General features: G+C 45.2%; 1 protein-coding gene across 1 annotated transcript in view; it reads right to left on the reverse strand.

Moving 5' to 3' along the window:
* Positions 1 to 1,044: 1,044 nt before the first annotated feature.
* ETF1 (eukaryotic translation termination factor 1) overlaps positions 1,045 to 20,144 on the reverse strand; it is a 37,519-nt gene continuing 18,419 nt past the window's right edge. Inside the window, exons 2-10 of the mRNA XM_056856519.1 lie at positions 17,119 to 17,294; positions 16,896 to 17,035; positions 12,621 to 12,759; positions 10,499 to 10,689; positions 9,468 to 9,597; positions 8,149 to 8,304; positions 5,526 to 5,590; positions 4,075 to 4,222; positions 1,045 to 1,738 (exon numbers count right to left, since the gene is read on the reverse strand). Coding sequence (XP_056712497.1) covers positions 1,656 to 1,738; positions 4,075 to 4,222; positions 5,526 to 5,590; positions 8,149 to 8,304; positions 9,468 to 9,597; positions 10,499 to 10,689; positions 12,621 to 12,759; positions 16,896 to 17,035; positions 17,119 to 17,294 — 1,228 coding nt within the window. The 3' untranslated portion in view covers positions 1,045 to 1,655. The remainder of the gene's footprint in view (positions 1,739 to 4,074; positions 4,223 to 5,525; positions 5,591 to 8,148; positions 8,305 to 9,467; positions 9,598 to 10,498; positions 10,690 to 12,620; positions 12,760 to 16,895; positions 17,036 to 17,118; positions 17,295 to 20,144) is intronic.

Raw genomic sequence — 20,144 nt, forward strand, 5'->3', positions numbered from 1 at the left:
AGATACAAAAATTTGGCATCATTTCCAAACTTAAATAGTAAAAATAAAACTACCAAAAAAAAAAAGGAGCTGCATACCCTAAATGTGAAACAAGCAGTATATTTTTTAAAAATGTAAATTTACACCCACTTTTTTCCTGCTCGTCATGTCACAGCAGACCCATTTACCATGGCAAAATCAAAGCGTACTGCTTCGAAGAGCACAAGAATGCTTGTGATCAGGCATCCTGCAAACCCGGCTGCGCACCTGAGACCCACAAAGGGCTTCCGTTAGGAGGCTCCGCCCAGCACAAAACCCTTCTTGCGGACAACAGCAAACACCGCCTGCTCGCTGAGTTATAAAAAAGATACAAATGCTATTGTTCACACTGACAGAAAGTCATTTTGGACCTCTTTTAAGAATACACTGTGACGGGAAGGTGCGGTTTTTTAAGACAAACTCTCCCCCTTCTTCGATTCAAGTGAGACAGGATTATTGGAACGATGCACAACACTTGCAAAGTTGGGGAGCTTCGGACCAATACGAGAGAGACAGCAGTCATGGGTGAACAGAGCTAGGCACTAAAATATCAGAGTATCCTTTAGAAAACCAGCCAGTCCTGGAGGGAATAAGGTCAGCTACCTGCATTCCATGTGCTATGCCATGCCACAGTGTTGAAAGTGAACCTTTGGCGCCAAGCTTCTAAAAAAACTTACCAATTTTTTTTTTACAGATGCTTATTAAGTCAGTCATATTTTGCTAGCTACTTGCACTGAAAGCAGCTTTTAAAAACTTGCTGATCCATCAAGATAACTTATGCAGTCCCCAAAACAAAAAATAAAACCCCAAAACCCTAATAAAGAATAGAACCAAGCATAAGAAGTGTTAGGCTTGCTTGTGGAAACTGTTTATTGACTGACAAGAGGGAAGAGTAAAGGCCGCACAACTCATATCCCCGATCAAAGCCTGCTGAGACCCTGGCATTTCAGTCGCTGTGAATGAAAACATACTTTCTGATTTATAACAAGCAGTGCTGTTGCAATCTTGAGAATTTGAAGGAAAAAAAATGGGCGGACTTCCCCGATCGTCTGACTTTGCAAGTCACACCTGTCAAGCTGGCACGCCACTGTGTTCAACTCCTCAGACCCTCCACCATCACAGAGCGAGAACAACGGGAACAATCTCTCTCTCTCTCCCCAGGATTCTTCTGCTGCAGTCTAAGCCAAGAACGCCATGGAAATGGGTCGTGTCACTGCAAAACGCAGCAATAAATTGTCTCCAATCAAAATAAGAAACAAACCAGTATAATCTTTCTATTAATCTTCCCCCCCCCAAAAAAATGGTTTACAGCAGTTAATGTAGCATGAAGGTTAAAAAAATCATTTTCATAAAATACAAGAGCAACCAATTTCACCATTAAGTAAAAGTAAAAATTGGGATTCTTTGTTTTAAATTAGTCCAAAATGGCATTATAGAAACTTAGTAGATTGCTGCTGTACTGACACTATGACAAATCAGTAGGGTTTCGTTTCGTTTTCAACCCGGTGTTTCTGGATAAAGTTCTGGAAATACTCCAATTCTAAGGCAGGGATCTGTTTTGTTTTCCATCGCGAGTTTGCTCCTTGGGTTGGATGCTGGAGGGGTGAGGCACGTTTTGCCAGACCCAGGTCGACTACCTAGTAGTCATCGAGGTCAAAAAATTCGTCGTCTCCTCCTTGGTATTCCATGCCCTGGAAGTCCACTCGGTACCGCAAGATACCTGAAGAAATACATGCCAAAAGAAAGATATTAGCACTTACTTAAAGAACTTGACCAAAAAGCCCTTCTCAATCTTCTCGTGACGGACTTCAGAATTTCCCTTCTGCTTCTATTGAGAATTTTTATTTATTATGCACCATTGTTTATTTTATTTTTTACTAAAATTTACTTCAAGCTGCAAGGTAGGAAGAAGTTAGTTTTTATATGCCGACTTCCTCTACCACTTAAGGGAGAATCAAACCGGCTTCCACTCTCCTTCCCCTCCCCACAACAGACACCCTGGAAGGTAGGTGGGGGCTGAGAGAGCTGTGACTAGCCCAAGGTCACCCAGCTGGCTTCACGTGTAGGAGTGGGGGAAACAAATCCAGTTCACCAGATTAGCTTCCGCTGCTCTTGTGGAGGAGTGGGGGAATCAAACCCGGTTCCTTTAGATCGGAGTCCACCACTCTTAACCACTGTACCCAGCAAGTGCCAATTGGTAGTTGAGGTAACTAGCTGGCAAGGCCCACCAACCTATCCCAAACTGGCAAGCGGGTGATCACCATCCAATGCCACTGAAACGGCACTTCCGGGCTCCAAATGAAGGAGAGAGGACACGCTGCACGTGGAGAAAGAGGCGGCTAGCTGTGGCAACCCTAAACATGCAAACTGTGCCTGAAGAGAGAAATACAACTGAAAGCAGACTGCTAGATATACACGCCCATGAAACCCCTGGAATGCTGACCAGCTGGTGTGCATTCGTTAAAGAATGCTGCCCTAGGGAGTCTCACCTGAATCACACCCGTGTGCAACAGGTGAGAAGCCCTCTTTGCATTTTTTTTGGCCTTTGCATGACAAAAAAACAACCTTAAATCACACTTGTATTTTTAGTTTGTCTTTTAAAATTCTGGTTGGCTTTTTAAAAGCATATTTTTTGTTTGCAACCATAACCTGCACTGAGGTACCTTTGCAACAGAGGCGGGATAGAAATTTATTAGGCTAATAAACTGTATCCTCTTTGCTCCACAGCTCTACTGTGACACAGCATGCCAGAGCGGCACTGCCCACGGTACTCTTTTGAGTATAAGCCCCTTTCTTGTCCCAGCTGTAGGGAAGTTAACAATACCAGCCCTTACTCCCCTGTGTCTTGTGGAAGACTGCCTACCAGACAAGCTTCATCTCTTTTACCATGCCATTCAGGGTGTCGGCACACTTGAGAGCCAGCGTGGTGTAATGGTTAAGAGCGGTGGTTTGGAGCGATGGACTCTAATCCGGAGAACCAGGTTTGACTCCCCACTGCTCCACATGAGCAGCAGATGTTAATCTGGTGAACCGGGTTGGTTTCCCCACTTTTCCACGTGAAGCCAGCTGGGTGACCTTGGGCAAGTCACAGCTCTCTTAGACCTCTCAGCCTCACCTACCTCACAGGGTGTCTGTTGTGGGGAGGGGAAGGTGATTGCAAGCTGATTTGATTCTGCCTTAAGTGGTAGAGAAAGTCGGCATATAAAAACCAACACTTCTTGATGGCATAATGCACAAGGTGTCGATTAAAGACCACTTTTTAAAATGGGAACAGGAAGAATTCATAATCTAGGCACTGCCTATTAGCTCCATCAACCACATCCATATTTATTTGAAAGGAAACCTCACTGATTTCAGCACAGCCTATTTCCAAGCAAGTGTATCTCGGGTCAAAGCTCTACAGCCTTCTCTTAGTACAGCAGCCAACTCCAGCCTGCTAAGAACAACAGCTTGCAAGCTGGGGCAATTAACAGACATGCCGCTAATACAGTGCTACCACTCTGTTTTGGCCATGCTCCTTTTGAAGGGTGGTTCTTAGTATTTTTTTTCCTGCCTTAAATTGCTACTTCTAACCTCTGTGTATTTCACTCAAATACAAGCAAGAGGGTCTTGCCTCTCTTGTACCTTTCCTCTGTCTTGTTAGTGCATGGCACTTCTGAAGGGTCTCCTGAAAAGGCTGGTGGCCCTTTGAACCACTTTTTTGCATTGTCCACCCCCTTTTTTTGTTTTATGAAGTCCTGTCTGTCAAAGAAATGTCACAAACATGCTTTAAAACGTCAAAAATATGACAACCCAGCTTCAGTAAGACATTTGTCCAGCTTACATATTCCACAAATGAGAATGTTTCCCAGTTCAAATGATCTACTTTGTAATAATAATTTAAAAAACATGACTGCATACAGAGGGAGGTCAACTTCTGGAGATGCAAATGGACAGCGTTGCTTATTCCAGACTGAGGCCATGACAACAAGTAGTGGCCCATTGGTTGGTACCATACCAACAAAGCACAACCCTCCCCCCCCAATTCATATATGCCACTTTCTCCTCTTTTTTTACCTCCAATTCCACCAAATCCTTTCACAAACTGGGATCCTTCCTGTGACTTGTCCGTCACAATTTCTAACGTGGCTCCAAATTTCTTGTAGTTGTTTGCAAACCACTCAAGGAGGGGCATGCTTTCTATCAGCTCGTGTTCTTGTCCGGTCTACACAAGACGAAAAATTGAAGACAAACGCGTTAAGCAATGCAGTTTTTCTGTAACTCAGACTGCTAGTTGCTATGCCAACTCTTTGCCAAGGACAGAAGGACCTGCTGCCAATGAAAAAATACAGCCACGTGCCTGAGAAGTAAGTGGTCACAGTGATCACGTTTTTCTCACATACGCCTCGGCACTGCTGATAACAAATACACAAAAGCTGGAAGAGCATCAAGATGAAGGTACAGGTGTATCCTGAAAAGCCCATCGTGCGTTCTCCCCATCATTAACCTTTTATTACGACTCTTTTTGAGCCGTTCAAGACAATTAAGCATTCAAACAGCAGGATCTCATCTTTAAGAAACCCATGCCCGCTTCCGCTTCTCCGACAAGCTTTCCCCCTGGCGATACAGATGACATGATTCTAGGTGTCCCTTTATGCTTTTGCCAGCTACTCTTCTCGATTAGAGAACAGAGCCTTAGCACTCTCCCCCTCCTTCTCCTGGCAGCTTGCAAACCTGTTGTGTCAAAAGGGATTTGGTCCATGACCGCTAGCGCGAGCTGTGTCAGAGCAGAGAACTTTCCGAATAATAAAGTGGGCCTGAGCCAGTGAACTTCATGGGGGAACAAACATAGCGATGAAAGGAACACCAGAGAAGCTGGTTTGGTCTTCTTGCCGCTGGCCACTTCTCTGCTAAGCAAACTCTTTCTGAGCTGTTCCTTTTACTTGTCTGCCAGGGAGGTATCAGCAACCAGGGCTGCCCTCATTGGGGAGGGGCTGTGGCTCAGTGGTAGAGCATCAGCTTGGCATGCAGAAGGTCCCAGGTTCAATCCCCGGCAACTCCAGTTAAAGGGACTAGGCAAGTAGGTGATGTGAAAGACCCCTGCCTGAGACCCTGGAGAGCCGCTGCCGGTCTGAGTGGACAATACTGACTTTGATGGACCAGGGGTCTGATTCAGTAGAAGGCAGCTTCATGTGTGTACCTTGCTGCCAGCTGAAAAGGTCTTATGGCTGCATGCACTTTTGGAAGTGAGCAGAGAAAGGAACCAATTCCTGCTGTGTCAAGGGGAACAGAACTCAAAACGTCTGCATTAAGAATCATTTAGCAGATACAGGAATCGGTAGAAGACACAGGAGAATAAAGGGGGCTAAGGCTGCCAGTCGAGCTGATCGCAGCCATTTTCTCTTGCGTGTGTCCCAACCACTGTCTAAGCACAATGAACTTGTAAGGTAAGTTAAGCAGAGATGCTGAACCCCAAGCCGCCAGCCCTCTCCACAGCCAGCGCAGGAGATGCGACGTTTGAAAAATACCTCTTTATCTGTGAAGTGGGATTTATCTTTCTCTTGTTCTGGTGTCAAGTAGAGTATCTTCTCCTCTGGTAGGGAGGAAGAAAGAAATTCAGTAAAACTTGGCAAAGCAGAATAAGCAGCGCAAAATTCCTAGCAAGTGCAACAGCCAGGCATGACAGTACCCCATTATTTACTTTACTGTCCTCTCTATGCGCAGCCCAGGGATGAGTTTCTTGATGGGCTACTAGTGGGTACAAACCTCCACTTTGAAAAGGAGAAAATCACATTTTGTATTAAAACATCACTGTTTGGTCTGTCAGCAAGGAAAATAAGGGCTAAGGTAGATTTAGCTCTACAGCAGAATTCCATAAGTGATGTTGTTCTCCGTGGTTGATATCAATGTTAATCCTTCCAGCTTTTAATTTCCTGAACATGTTTCTTTTTGGTTATAACGTGCTACTCCGTGGATGTCGCTTTGTGAAGGACTACGGCCACATACAAATAAATTTTACTTACTACTGCCAAGCGTGACTGATACGGGACCAGAAACTTTTGTGTGTGTGTGAAGAGGCGTGCACCCTAGCTCAAGGTTGGGCAACACAAGAAAATGCCAGAAGCTAGGCGGTGTCACTACCCTTGACCTATTTTGGATTTCAGAGAGAGGAGGTTCTTTGCCATGAATGGTTAGTGTAGCCGATGGCTGGAGAGGCTTTCAGAATGGCTCATTAACGTCTATTCCCTGCCTTCCCTCCGAGGAGCTCAAGGCTTGTATTGCAGTTTTTCCTGTGAGGCAGGTTAGGCCAAGAGATGGCCACCCGAGGCCCCAGCGTCATCACCCAGCGAGATTGCGCTCCGTGCTCCCAAAAGGCAAGCTGCCGCGGCAGCCTCACCTGCTCAACAATGCCTTGGGCGGCAGCTGCTCTCCCCTGAGCCAACAGCAGAGAAGAGAAGCTGTCATTCACAGTGAGTGATCTGCCGTTGACTTTAAAAAGAGGGGAGTGCTGCTACTCAAAGACAGGTCTTATTCTAGCAGCAGCTCGTCTTTCCTACTGCCTGATCTGAAGATCTACAGCTGATGTCTCGGTGTGAGGCAGAGACTTGTCTCCCCTGCCCGGGAACGTGGGGGTAGTCCTGAAATGGCTGATCATGGAAGCAAGGGGAGTCAGTCCCATTCCAGATTTCAGCACAGGTTGAAGGGGACATGATTTCCGTCCCTTTTTCTACCTGTATGATGTGGAAGGATGTGGGTGAAGGTTACATCTTTCAAGACTACTCAGCCAGATCTTAACACAGCAAGTACAGGGACACAACTTCCTACAGAGCTAGATTAAAGCTCACAGGTTTTTGGAAAGCCCCGGACAAGATGCCCACCAGTGGACCACCTCCTCTCTGGTCAAACACATTCCCTCTAGCAGGAAGTAGCAGAGAGCGGCTTTTGCTAGCTCTGCCAGACCCAATGGGGCTTAAAAGTGCAAACAAGCTACACTCCATTGGTGGGACAGGTGCCATTCCCAGAAGTCAGAGGTAGAAAAGAGCGACACGCTCATGCTCTTACAAGCCTGACTAGTACAGTACTTGTGAGAGAGCAAAGGAGCCATGCTTCACTGCCTCCCCAGATGCCCTTCCCAAAGGAAATGGGACAACGCCCCTGCAATAATGCTGCCTCCCAGCAGCCAAAGGGAGGGGAATGCAACTAATTCCCAGTCCTCTGAGCCTTGCTGATGCCCACCAGGGCTACCGCGAGTCCAAAGGATTTATTCTGATCCGCCTCCGGCTTTCCCCATATGCTCTCAGAAGACCCATCAGCACCAACAGTGCTTGGAGAAGCAAAACAGCCACGGAACAAAACTGCCCCAGGGTCCATGCCCAGCAGCAGATGAAGAAGAAGGCTTGGTTTTTATATGCCGACTTTCTCTATCACTTGAGAGAATCTAACCAGTTTACAATCACGTTCCCTTCCCCTCCCCACAACAGACACCCTGTGGGGAAGGTGGGGCTGAGAGAACTGTGACTAGCCCAAGGTCACCCAGCTGGCTTTGTGTATAGGAGTGGGGAAACCAACCCAGTTCACCAGATTAGCCTCCGCCACTCATGTGGAGGAGTGAGGAATCAAACCCGGTTCTCCAGATCAGAGTCCAACCACTCCAAACCACCGCTCTTAACCACACCACCACGCTGGCTCTCATGAAGGATTGCCCCATCTCCTGCTGGGAGAGGGAGGGTCAGTCAAAAGTCAGGTGGTGGGCCCTGGCAGCTGTCCAAAGCTAGGCTGACCCTTCGTGTCAGCCCCAAAAGCCAAAATCAGGGCTACTTGCATGCATCAATCACACTGCGTTTACAAGCATAACATCAAAGTACATTCAAATATCGCTTAATGGCTGATCACTCGTTTGAGAGTGGTTTTCTGAATATGCATCTCAGGGGCAAAACAAGTATATATACATACAACCCACTGTGATGCATGCATAAGAAACTGGCCAGATAAGACACTGGCCTTCAGGGTGTTAAAATGTGCCCCAGGGATGCTGCATAATATGATTCCAAAGGAGCAATGTCAGCACAAGAAGAACACCCAAGATCAAAAGGGCTTTACAATGTAATTTGCATCACTCTAAGCAGATATGCCATTGCTAAAATCTCATACCTTCTGTGCCTTGGCAATGGAGAACATATCTCATTATATCCAGGTTTTCATAAACTATCAGGATCTCTACTGCTCCCATTTCTAAGGCTTTTAGAGTGTCTTCAACACCAAAACAGTACTTCCCCGTGTCCTGGCTGATTTCATCAAAATACCGGCCTAGTACAAACCAAAAAAAAAAGAGAGGGGAATTAACATTCCATGCATATTATAAATCAACGGGGTTTTGAATATAGTAGCAATTTAATTTAGACAGCAGGATTAAGTTATTATGAGACACACTGCTGATTATGTCACATATGGGGAGACAGATCCTAACACATCCCTGCCACTTCACTGAGTAATGTTTGAAGCCTTCATCCAACAGCAGAGCCGCTTAAGTTAAGACAAATGGGTTCAAACTTAGCTCAGCAGAATGGCAGGATCCACTAATCTAAGCCCAAACACTCACTAGAAAATACTGCAGTTTTTCATGTTCAAAACACGTGCAATGACTTGTAAGTTTATGCAAGCTTGAATGTGCAGCAAATATCTTGGCTTAAGACATATATTACAACACATAAGATGCCAATAAAGGTGTTGTATTGTTGTTCCTATTACAACACCGGAGAGATAAATGCCCACCTCCCATAAGTCAATGGATTCAGGACTTATCATTATTTGAACGTATGGCATACAGACAACTACGCGCGGACATATTTTTAGATATTTGGAAACATTTTGTAGATGCTTATCTGTAGACTTGCCACCACTGTTGCATTTCCATTTCTTTTGTGTTTCGGGACTGCAATGATTAATTTTTTTTTTTTTTAAAAAGCTTGAATGTGCAACAGAATATTCCCTCCAATTCAATCTAGTAGTGAACTGTTATAATAAAGGAAGCCACAGCCTTCGATTTGCAGGATCTGAGAAAGGCTGTCATTCATTCATAGACTTTCATTCATAGGGTCGACATGAGTCCGAAGCGACTTGACGGCACTTAACACACACACACACACACACACACAGTGAACTGTTGCAAAGTCTCATTTGAGCAACAAGTTTCACACGAACGACTTTCAAAAGGCTCTGTCCACTGCAGTACTGGATGGCCAAGCCCAGCTCTTAAAAGCAAGGCCCTAATCAATGTATCAGGCAACACTGTTATGTTTATCTGCAAGGAAAGCGATCAATAATAAGGACAAGACACCCTTCCTAGTACTACTTCCCACTGCTCTACAGCAGAAGTAAGATTCCCATACCTTTAACTAACTACTTCTACAGAATATCTGGGATCCATTTACGCTGCATGAAAAGGTCATAAGGGCAGTTCATATTCATACCTATTAGTTTCTTTTCTTGAATGAATTTCACATTAGACAGGACCTCAGTGGACAATTCAATGGCTTGATTGAATCCATTTTCGCCACCGTATGAGATGTCAACTAGTTTTAGTACTTTGGACTGCAATCGCTACAAAAAAGGGGGGGAGAAGCAAAATCCAATGTTAGAAGGGGCTGCTCTAAAAGAAGGTTTCAGCATTGACTAAATCAGAACCTCTGGACTCAAATATGGGCATTTCACATGGAGACAACAAACCACTTCCCATGCCAAATTCAAGGGACTGTGCATCACTAAGATACCTGTTTTCCAACTGAAAAGCATACACATACAAACACCTCTAAATGAAGGTAGATAGTAACGGTTTCCTTTTGGGCTCAGATCCTTCTGCTTGAGCAGCTCTGTCCTCCACCACACCGGCACTAGGGGCTTTCTGCTCATGGAAGACTCTGGTCTTGCACCAGCAGAAAGCATCAGAAGAGCATTCTCGGCAACCAAGGACAGCTGTGCAGGTGGGAGGTATAAGATTTAAGCCATCATTTCTAAATAAAACAAATCTAGAAGATGGAAGTAAGTCTAACCAATGGCGGGGTGGGATAATTTCCACCAATGATCTCTTCCTCCTACAAACCCACCCTCACAATTTGCCTCTTTTATTGTACCTAAGGACCCCTTGTCTCCCAAGAGCAGCATCTTGGGGGAGATCAGCAGGCTACAGTGAGGGACGGGTAAGAACATTCAGTTCCACTGAGAGGAGTGCCTCATTTCAGCAGAAACCTTAAGTTTGGATCCACCTCAAAAGTTCTAAGCTTTTGATGCTGGTGTATGTACAAACATCAGCTGTATCTGATGAATTCCTGGAATCCCGAGGAAGTTTTCCTCATTGTTTCTGATGGTTCCTTCTCTATCCCACGCCCAGAATTATTGTTCTTCTAAAATCTAATCCCTAACCTGCACTGGAGCCTATAAAGGAATCAGGCACCCAAGTGTCAACACAACCAAAACACTGCTGACAAAAGACATTTCCGTTTACCTGATCAAACATGTCTGACTGACTCAGTTCAGTTTTAAAGTCGGCCGATCCAGCTAACACGAGGCCAGCCACGTTCACTTTATCGCCGGAAATGAACAGCTGTACGGCCGTCTCCGCCACTTTCCTTACGTAGTTGTGCCGCTTCTCCATTCTCAAGCGAGCGAAACGCAAGGCGGACTGACCTCCTCTTCCTTTGAGAGAGCAGAGGTTAAAATGTAGCAAAAATGAAGTGTCCCATTTTAATGAAAACGGGTTTTCATCCTCAGTGTTTTCTTTTTTCCCTTCAAGTGCCTGGAGCAAATACATATTTGCCCACCCACAACCAAGTTCATACGAAAACAGATCTCCATGTTAAAACCCACAGGCAGCTGTTTCAAGACAGATTCACGTAATTTACAATTCATCTGCAATCAGCATGACCACACTTTTGTGTGAATGTGACTTAACACATGAAGGTAAGCTTATTTATTTATCACCTCATGTTAATTCGGTCTCAGTGGATCTCTGTTACAACCTAACTCAGAACACCGCTTTACTGGTGCAATTGCAGCATCCTTATAATTACACTTTGGTAACTCTGATGCAGAGTTAAACGTGGCTACAATTTCAGTGGGCCTAACTGAATAATACCTAAGCTGGGGATGGATTGCGGTCAAAGACTTTCAGGAATGGATAAGAAGAAAAAAAGTTGGTTTTTATATGCCAACTTTCTTTACCACTTAAGGCCGAATCAAACCGGCTTACAATCTCCTTCCCCTCCCTACAACCCTGTGAGGTAGGTGGGGCTGAGAGAGCTGTGACTAGCCCAAGGTCACCCCGTTGGCTTCGTGTTGAGGAATGGGGAAACAAATCCAGTTCACCAGATGAGCCTCCGCTGCTCATGTGGAGGAGTGGGGAATCAAACCTGGTTCTCCAGATCAGAGTCCACCGCTCCACACCACTGCTCTAAATTACCATTTTCAGACCACTTTGGACATAACGTTGTCACAAGCTTAAAATAACAATTGTTGACAAGTGGAATGGTGCCCAACATACAATACAAAAATTCAGCATTCTGAAAATCAAGTCCCCTGAATTGTATGGCCTGTAATTTACTTATCTTGCTGACAGAACAACCTTCAGTGCAATGCCACAGATTCTCATAGAACTGTTCACCAATGGGTTTGATCCTATGAAGCCTTATTTCTCGTGCCAAGAAGCCTTTTGTTGGGAGGGGAAGGAGGTGGAGCAATTATCAGGGGACTAGAGCAACTGCCCTATGAGGAACGGTTAAAACGCTTAGGGCTGTTTAGCTTGGAAAGAAGGCGGCTGAGGGGAGACATGATAGAGGTCTATAAAATTATGCATGGTTTGGAGAGAGTGGACAGGGAGAAGCTTTTCTCCCTCTCTCAGAAAACTAGAATGTGGGGTCATCTGCTGAAGCTGGAGGGTGAGAGATTCTAACCTGATAAAAGGAAGTATTTCTTCACACAGTGCATAGTTAAATTATGGAACTCCCTGCCCCAGGATGTGGTGATGGCTGCCAACTTGGAAGGCTTTAAGAGGGGAGTAGACATGTTCATGGAGGAGAGGGCTATCCATGGCTACTACTCAAAATGAATACTAGTCATGGTGCAGACATATTCTCTCCAGGATCAGAAGAGCATTCCTATTATCTTAGGTGCTGTGGAACGCAGGCAGGATGGTGCTGCTGCAGTGGTCTTGTTTGTGGGCTTCCTAGAGGCCCCTGGTTGGCCACTGTGTGAAAGACTGCTGGACTTGATGGGCCTGGGTCTGAACCAGCAGGGCCTTTCTTATGTTAATGTTACCCATTTCCTCCACTCATGTGGCAATGTTTTTGGACCCCAGTGTTCCCCATCATTACCATTCTGGCACTCACAGGCAAGATGCTAGGAAAAGGAATAGGCAGGAAAGATCCACCTCTGCCTTCCACTGGCAGTTCACAGGATCCATCCCAGTGTTTCTACCGGAATTCAAATACATTCATAGTTGCAGGCAATAAAAACATTCTCCACCCACCCAAAAAGACACCTCTCCTTACGCTTCTCCTCCCTAGAGACACTGGTGATCGCTGTCATCTCATCATTAAAATACTTGGGGAGGGGGTCCCATTATACATTACCATGCTTCTTTGGAAGATCCACTGTGAATTTGTGCAGGACTTCTCGGGTGTTTCCTTGAAGAGTGCCAAAGAGCGCGCCACTACCATCTATTACGATGAAGCCGAACTTGCTGTCATCTGACAGTAGCGCTGTGAGGGCCTGCAAGTCAACAGAGAAAGGGGTGGGGGGAAACACACAAAAAGAGGTGTTGAAACAAAACCCTAACACTGATCGCTTACAGGAATCCTGAGCTATGAACCGAGCAGGAATCAGCAAGGTGGAGGATTCTGTTTATTTTATTTATACCCCATTTTTCTCCCTGAGACCCCCAAAGTAGCTTACAACATTCTCCTCGCCTCCCATTTTATCCCCACAACAACTCTGTGAGGTAGGCTAGGCTGAGAGCGCGACTGGCCCAAAGTCACCCACCAAGTTCCATGGCAGAGCAGGGATTCAAACCTGGGTCTCCCAGATACTAGTCTGATGCTCTAACCACACCACCATACCGGCTCTCTTCTCTTGAAGGGATATGTGCATCCATTTGGACTCCAAGCAAGGCGAACCTATTATTGTCTCACTTCACGCTTGCTGAAAGGACTAGCTACGTTAATTTAAAGCCTATTATTGCTGCCTTCTTTGAACGGGCGATTTGCCTTATACATGAAGCATCCCCTTTTAAGCTTGCCAGTGAGAGTTGCTGCTGCACTGGTTTGGATCATGGGTGTCAAGCATATGGCCCCCGGGCTGGAACCAGCCCCTTGAGAGCTCTTATCCGGCCTGCGAACCAGCCGAGGCAGCCACCCCCACTCATGATCTGGGCTGGTGAGCCCACTAGAGGCTTGTCAGCCGAGGCAGCAACACACCCTGCTCCCGATCTGGGCAGACAAGTCCGTGGTGAGCTCGCCAGCCAAGGCAGACACCCCTCTTGATCTGAGCTGGTGGGGCCGCTGCAGGCTCGCCAACTGAGGCAGCCACCTCCCCACCCAGTCCCGAGGTCAATTATCAAAGACTGTTAAATAAGAAAACACTGTAAGAGTATTATTGTTTTAAGCATATTTGTATTTTAAGTAAAAAGTAAAAAATAATATCATTAATTGGCTTTGCCTGTGTCTTCTATAAAGTATGTATCTCCGGTAAAGTAAAGGTCCCCTGTGCAAGCACCACGTCATTACTGACCCATGGGGTGATGTCACATCATAACGTTTCCTAGGCAGACTGTTTTATGGGGTGGTTTGCCATTGCCTTCCCCAGTCGTCTTCCCTTTACCCCCAGCAAGCTGGGTACTCATTTTACCAACCTCGGAAGGATGGAAGGCTGAGTCAACCTTGAGCCGGCTACCTTAAACCAATTTCCGTCGGGATCGAACTCAGGTCATGAGCAGAGCTTGGACTGCAGTGCTGCAGCTTACCACTCTGCACCATGGGGCTCACTTGTATCTCCAGTATCTGGCATTAAATTTTATGGTATGCATGGCCTGGCCCGAACAAGTGACATTTATGTCATATCCAGCCCTTGTAACAAACGAGTTCGACACCCCTGGTTTAGATAGTGATGTAAAAAGTAGATAAAGGGAAAGCAGACTTGATTGAAAGTGAAAGGACAAGCTCTAGAGAAGAAAGCAAGCTTTAAGCCCAAAGCTCAGTCAAGCTTAATTTTTTTTAAAGTCATACACTACTGTGAAAAGGAAAAGAGGGAAGCACCAGAAGTGATCAGAACAGCAAGGGAGGCAAAGCCCCAAACTAGTGGCTAATGAAGATCTTACTAGTAAATACACAGCAAGTCAAGGCTTTGCATCTTGTGTGATTCCTGCAATTAAGCAACTGACCTAGAAGGAGCATGAATTGCCTTTGAACAAACAAGGTGACTAGTGGAAAGACAGACCATTAAAGCTCAATCACTGGCACACGAGCACCACATGTTGTTGCAAGCCCAGGGTTCCAATGAAAGCCAGCATGGTGTAGTGGTTAAGAGCGTTGGACTCTGATCTAGAGAACCGGGTTTGATTCCCCACTCCTACACATGAAGCCAGCTGGGTGACCTTGGGCTAGTCACAGCTCTCTCAGCCCCACCTTACCTGACAAGGCATCTGTTGTGGGGAGGGGAAGGGAAGGTGATTGTAAGCCGGTTTGATTCTTCCTTAAGTGGTAGAGAAAGTTGGCATATAAAAAACAACTCTTCTTCTTCTTCAATTAGGGGTGTCAAGCAATCTAAGCAGTACCAGGCTTTTATGCACCAGTACTTTGTCACTCATGCTAACAGTTCGGAATCACAAGGGGCTGCATGCTGCTTAAGAACAAACGTGCTAAACCCCATGTATCAGAAAAAAACCCAAGAGAAATATATGCAAGGAACCATGAGCAAGCACAATGGTGTGGTGTAGCATGAAGCCAATCTGGTGTTGCATAAGAATCTGGAGATGCACAAGAATCTGGAGATACAGGTTCAACGTCCCATGGGCCCTAGTTAACTGCTGCCCCAGCCCAAAACCATTACTTAAACCAGATAGCCAGCGGATACCCAGAAAAATAATCCAGGGCATCCAAGTTATTCCCTGACCTGAGTGAGAACATTCATCTTTAGTAGTTACAAATAGTAATGTCACTAATTTTTGGGAAAAGCGGTTTCCCTAAAAAAAAAAAAAAAATCAAGAAATCTTGATCAGTTGGTTTAGAATTTAAACCCATAAGTGTTACTTTGACCAGTGGTTTATCAAATTTTGACTTAAAATAGACTGTGCTTTAAAAAAGGGGGGGGGACCAGGCACCTTCAAGAGATTAAGGGACAATCCCTGCCTGTGGGTTTACAATCTAACAGTGAAATATAAGAACAAGGGAGGAGTGAAAACAGAAAACTGGGAAAAGCTTGAACAAAGAGATGTGTCTTTAAACACTTCTTGAAGATGATGATAGATGGAATGAAGCAGATGTCAGGAGCAGGGCATCCCAATGACAAAGGGGCAGCTAAGGAAAATGCAGGCACGGGGCAGGAAGAGCTCAAAGAATGAGCAATAGCAGCAAGTGGGAAAATAGAAGGAAAGAAAGGGACCCAAGGACACAGCTGCTTTAATCTCATATTCATAAAGGTAACTTTTTTAATGGCAAGGGAAATTATAATCTTACAGGTTCCGTATTACACTACTCACACGGGCAGGGGTGTTAACTCAGAGCTGGTTTGCCTAGGTGCCGGAGCCAATTTGTGCTAAGGATTACATTTCATTGCAGATTTCCATGGAAATTTCTGGTCTTTCAAGATCAAGCTTCAAAGACATGACACTACAAATCACATGTCCTGTCTATAACGATGGGCTAGATATAGGAAGGCAGACACCGAATACCATTTACACCAGTAAAATCCATGGGCACAATTTGGAAATTCTTGTTTATGCTCTCAGACATAGAAACAGAGTTGGAAGGGACCATCAGGGTCATCTAGTCCAACCCCCTGCACAATGCAGGAAATTCACAACTACCTCCCCACCACACAACCCCAGTAACCCCTACTCCATGCCCAGAAGATGGCCAAGATGCCCTCCCTCTCATGATCTGCCTAAGGTCATAGAATCAGCATTGCTGATTGATGGCCATCTAGCCTCTGCTTAAAAACCTCCAGGGAAGGAGAGCTCACCACCTCCCAAGGAAGCCTGTTCCACTGAGGAACCGCTCTGTTAGAAAGTTCTTCCTAATGTTTAGACAGAAACTCTTTTGATTTAAGTTCAACCCACTGGTTCTGGTCCGACCTTCTGGGGCAATAGAAAACAACTCGGCACCATCCTCTATATGACAGCCTTCAAGTACCTGAAGATGGTTATCATATCCTCTCTGTCTTCTCCTCTTCAGGCTAAACATACCTTTCCTCATAGGACGTGGTCTCCAGACCCCTCACCATCTTTGTTGCCATCCTCTGGACATGTTCCAAGTTTGTCTACATCCTTCTTAAATTGTGGTGCCCAAAACTGAGCACAATACTCTAGGTGAGGTCACATAGTGGGGCAATGGAGAGAATGAATCAACAGAAATTATCTAACAAACCAGTCAGATCAGGAAATCAGTAGAAGGGCACCTCCGTCATGACAGGTGGTGGAGTTAGATCCAATCCTTAGATTGCAAGTAAATGATGTAGCTCAGTACCCTTGGCAAGCAAGCACCGATGAAAGACATCATGTAATGTTGCATGCACGCAACATCTAATTATATTGTGATGGAAATCGTAAGCAGAGCAATAAGTTACCAATTCAATAAGCAACATTATTACGTAGCAAAGCTATAATTAGGACAAAAACATACAAGGCCTCTTACCTCTGTATGGAATTTATTATCGCACAAATACAAGGATGTATTTATTGGTTTGAAAGGTTCAAAGTCAATGTTCACTTTCTTCTCTTTTCCTTCTTCTGTCACAATTGTTCCACAGTAAACAACCAGACCATTCGGAGGTACTGCAAAGAACACAGGGTGCAACCTTAGAGGATGCCGGAGGACGTGTCAAATCACACAAAAGCGTAACCGGCAGAACCTTTACCTTTGTTATAAAGTTTTAGCCGTTGCTGTACAGATGTAATGGCGCCAAGGACTGAAAGGCGATTCACTCGAGACTTGATGTTGGATGCAGTACCGAACTCATCCGCTAACATTTTTGCCACTCGTGAAATCTGGTCTTTGGGGGGAATGATCAGTGATATCATGCTGGTGCCATTGCTAAAGGAGAAAGAAAAAGAAACTGGGTGAGGCATGCACATTCACAGCCCGTGGAACCCCACACATACAAGAAAGAGAACGTGTATCCCCCAACCTATCACACACTGTCTGGGGCTCCCTTTCATCCCAGTTTCCCCCCACATTGTTCCTTTTGACACGTATCTCTGGCTAAATTACTATGCACCAGAATACACCACAGGAAAATTACACAACTGTAAGGTTGACAATGAGGAAATTGAAATTGTTGAAGACTTTCTATTCCTTGGCTCCATCATCAACCAAAAGGGAGACTGCAGCCAAGAAATCAGAAGGAGACTGAGACTGGGAAGGGCAGCCATGAAGGAGCTAGAAAAGATTCTGAAGTGTAAGGATGTGTCACAGGCCACCAAGATCAAGTTAATTCATGCCATCGTATTCTCCATTACTATGTATGGGTGTGAAAGCTGGACAATGAAGAAAGCGGATAGGAAGAAAGTAGATTCCTTTGAAATGTGGTGTTGGAGGAGAGTGTTACGGATACTGTAGACTGCCAAAAAACAAATCAGTGGGTTATAGATCAAATCAAGCCTGAACTGACCCTAGAAACTAAAATGACTAAACTGAGGCTATCATATTTTGCTCACATTAGGAGAAGACAAGAGTCACTGGAAAAGACAGTCATGCTAGGGAAAGTTGATGGCAGCAGGAAAAGAGGAAGACCCAACAAGAGATGGATTGACTCAATAAAGGAAGCCACCGCCCTCAATTTGCAAGATCTGAGCAAGGCTGTCAAAGATAAGACATTTCGGAGGACTGTGATTTATAGGGTCGCCACTGAGTCGGAAGCAACTTGACGGCACTTCACACACACACACACACACGCACACACAGAATGCACTCAAACTAGTAACCCTCTATATGTGTTAGGATACGGCATATGTGTTCTCCACCATTTGACACTAACTGCTACACAATATGTAAACAGTTACTGCTTTCACTTTGCTGTGTTAGAACAGAATTATTTCTTAAAACGGGGTGGAAAGATTTCAGTCATGATCCCCCACCCTTCTATATGGTCTTCCCTGAACACCCCCTGCAGGACAGGGCAGGAGGAGACACAGTGAACTTTAGAAATTCTGGAGCCATGGGGGGGCAGAGGGAGGGACAGAAATTTGGGGGGAAACTGAAAGAGATGCAACACTATCAAAATTAAGCTTATTTTAAGTTTAAAATCTTTCTTTATAACTTCACACAAAAAGTCCACTTTGGTATCTTTATGAAATTTAAAAGAATGCCTTAGTTTTCTGCAAGCAAAATTGCCAATATACCCAACACAAGAGACAGCTGCAATATGCTGTTCCTTACACTACCTAAGCATGCATCTTAAAGGTCAGAGGAAGGCACAGGGAGAGACTATGGCTCAGTGGTAGAGCATCTGCTTGGCACGCAGACGTCCCCAGGTTCAATCGCCAGCATGTCCAGTTAGAAGGACCTGGCAGTAGGCGATGTGCAAGACCTCTGCCCGAGACCTAGCCAGTAGACAGTACTGTCCCCTGATGGGCCAGTGGTCTAATTCAATATAAGGCACCGCCATGAATGTTCATGTTCATTCAAGCAGCAGCCCACAAGCAAAAATGGCCCTCTACGTGTCTCTTACCAAGATGGGAGCACCCTCTAGTCTGTGTTTGCAGTATACAAAGGAATGATTTTCACTCAGGTTTTCACAGAATTTTTTTTCAGTACTCAAAAAAAAAAAAAAGACCTTGGCAAACAAACCAAACCTTTTCCTCCCCTCTCCCCCCCGACAGTAGATTTGCAGAGTTTCACCCCCCCAGACCTTTATATTTCTAACCATGCAGCAGCAGCACAACTGTCACCATGCATTCCTCATATTGGGGGAGCCAAAAATAATGCTTTACAATACAGAAATGGGAAATAAAAGAAATCACATGACCGGTACTCAAACTCCTTAAACATTCTCTTTGCTTGCAAAAGATGCTGCTATCACTGGCTTTCATTAGTTACACATATTACAACATTATGATCAGACTTCTAAACACCCAAGTTAGTTCCTAGATGACTTTACTTTGTGCTTCTCTTCTTGGTAGTAGATACACCACGTGCTACAAAGTTCTTAATTTTCTTATAGCATCTTGATGTTTTTAGCACACTGAACTTGTAAGTGGCAGACATAACAGCATGTATCCAACCATGCAGTTCCTCCAACAAGGCAGCCTTTTTACTGGCAGAAAAAAAGAGGATTGTGATTTCTGATTTCCCCTCCTCCCACAGCGGAGCCCAGCCATGTCCCCTATGCTATTCCTGGAGGTCTGCCGACCCTCAGGAACCAATCTTTAGGGGGCTCAGTAGCTTCAGCAGGAAGGGAAGCTGGGGCATTCTGCTTCGTGAAATCCACAGATCAATCGACACACACACTCACTGCCACTTCGGAACTTGTGCCGAGTTGATTTTTACTGTAATTCGCTTTGGCTCCCCTTTCAACCTACTCTGACTTCCAAATCTTGGGGGGGGGGTGTCACTGTACCAATGAAATATGTGTATCAGGAATAACCAAGGGGGTTCACTGAGCAAGGTATCCCCCTACAGGGGAACAGAAAGAAGCCAATGAAAGGATGTCTTTTTAATCCCAAATACTGGCTGTAGGTGATCCACCACAGCATTGTGGTCAACCAGATCAAATGCTGCTGAAACGTCTAATAGTACCAGCGGCGAGGGGTTGCCCTTACCCAAGTGGGGCCAGAGATCGTCAGCCAAGAACAACTGTGCTGTTTTAGTCCTGAAGCCAGCTGGATTTTTGCGCTCCCCTCCCACTTGCCTCTTCTGGCTCTTGGAGCGGTGGACTCTGATCTG

Source organism: Euleptes europaea, chromosome 10, assembly GCF_029931775.1.
Source record: "Euleptes europaea isolate rEulEur1 chromosome 10, rEulEur1.hap1, whole genome shotgun sequence".
Taxonomy (NCBI): Eukaryota; Metazoa; Chordata; class Lepidosauria; order Squamata; family Sphaerodactylidae; genus Euleptes; species Euleptes europaea.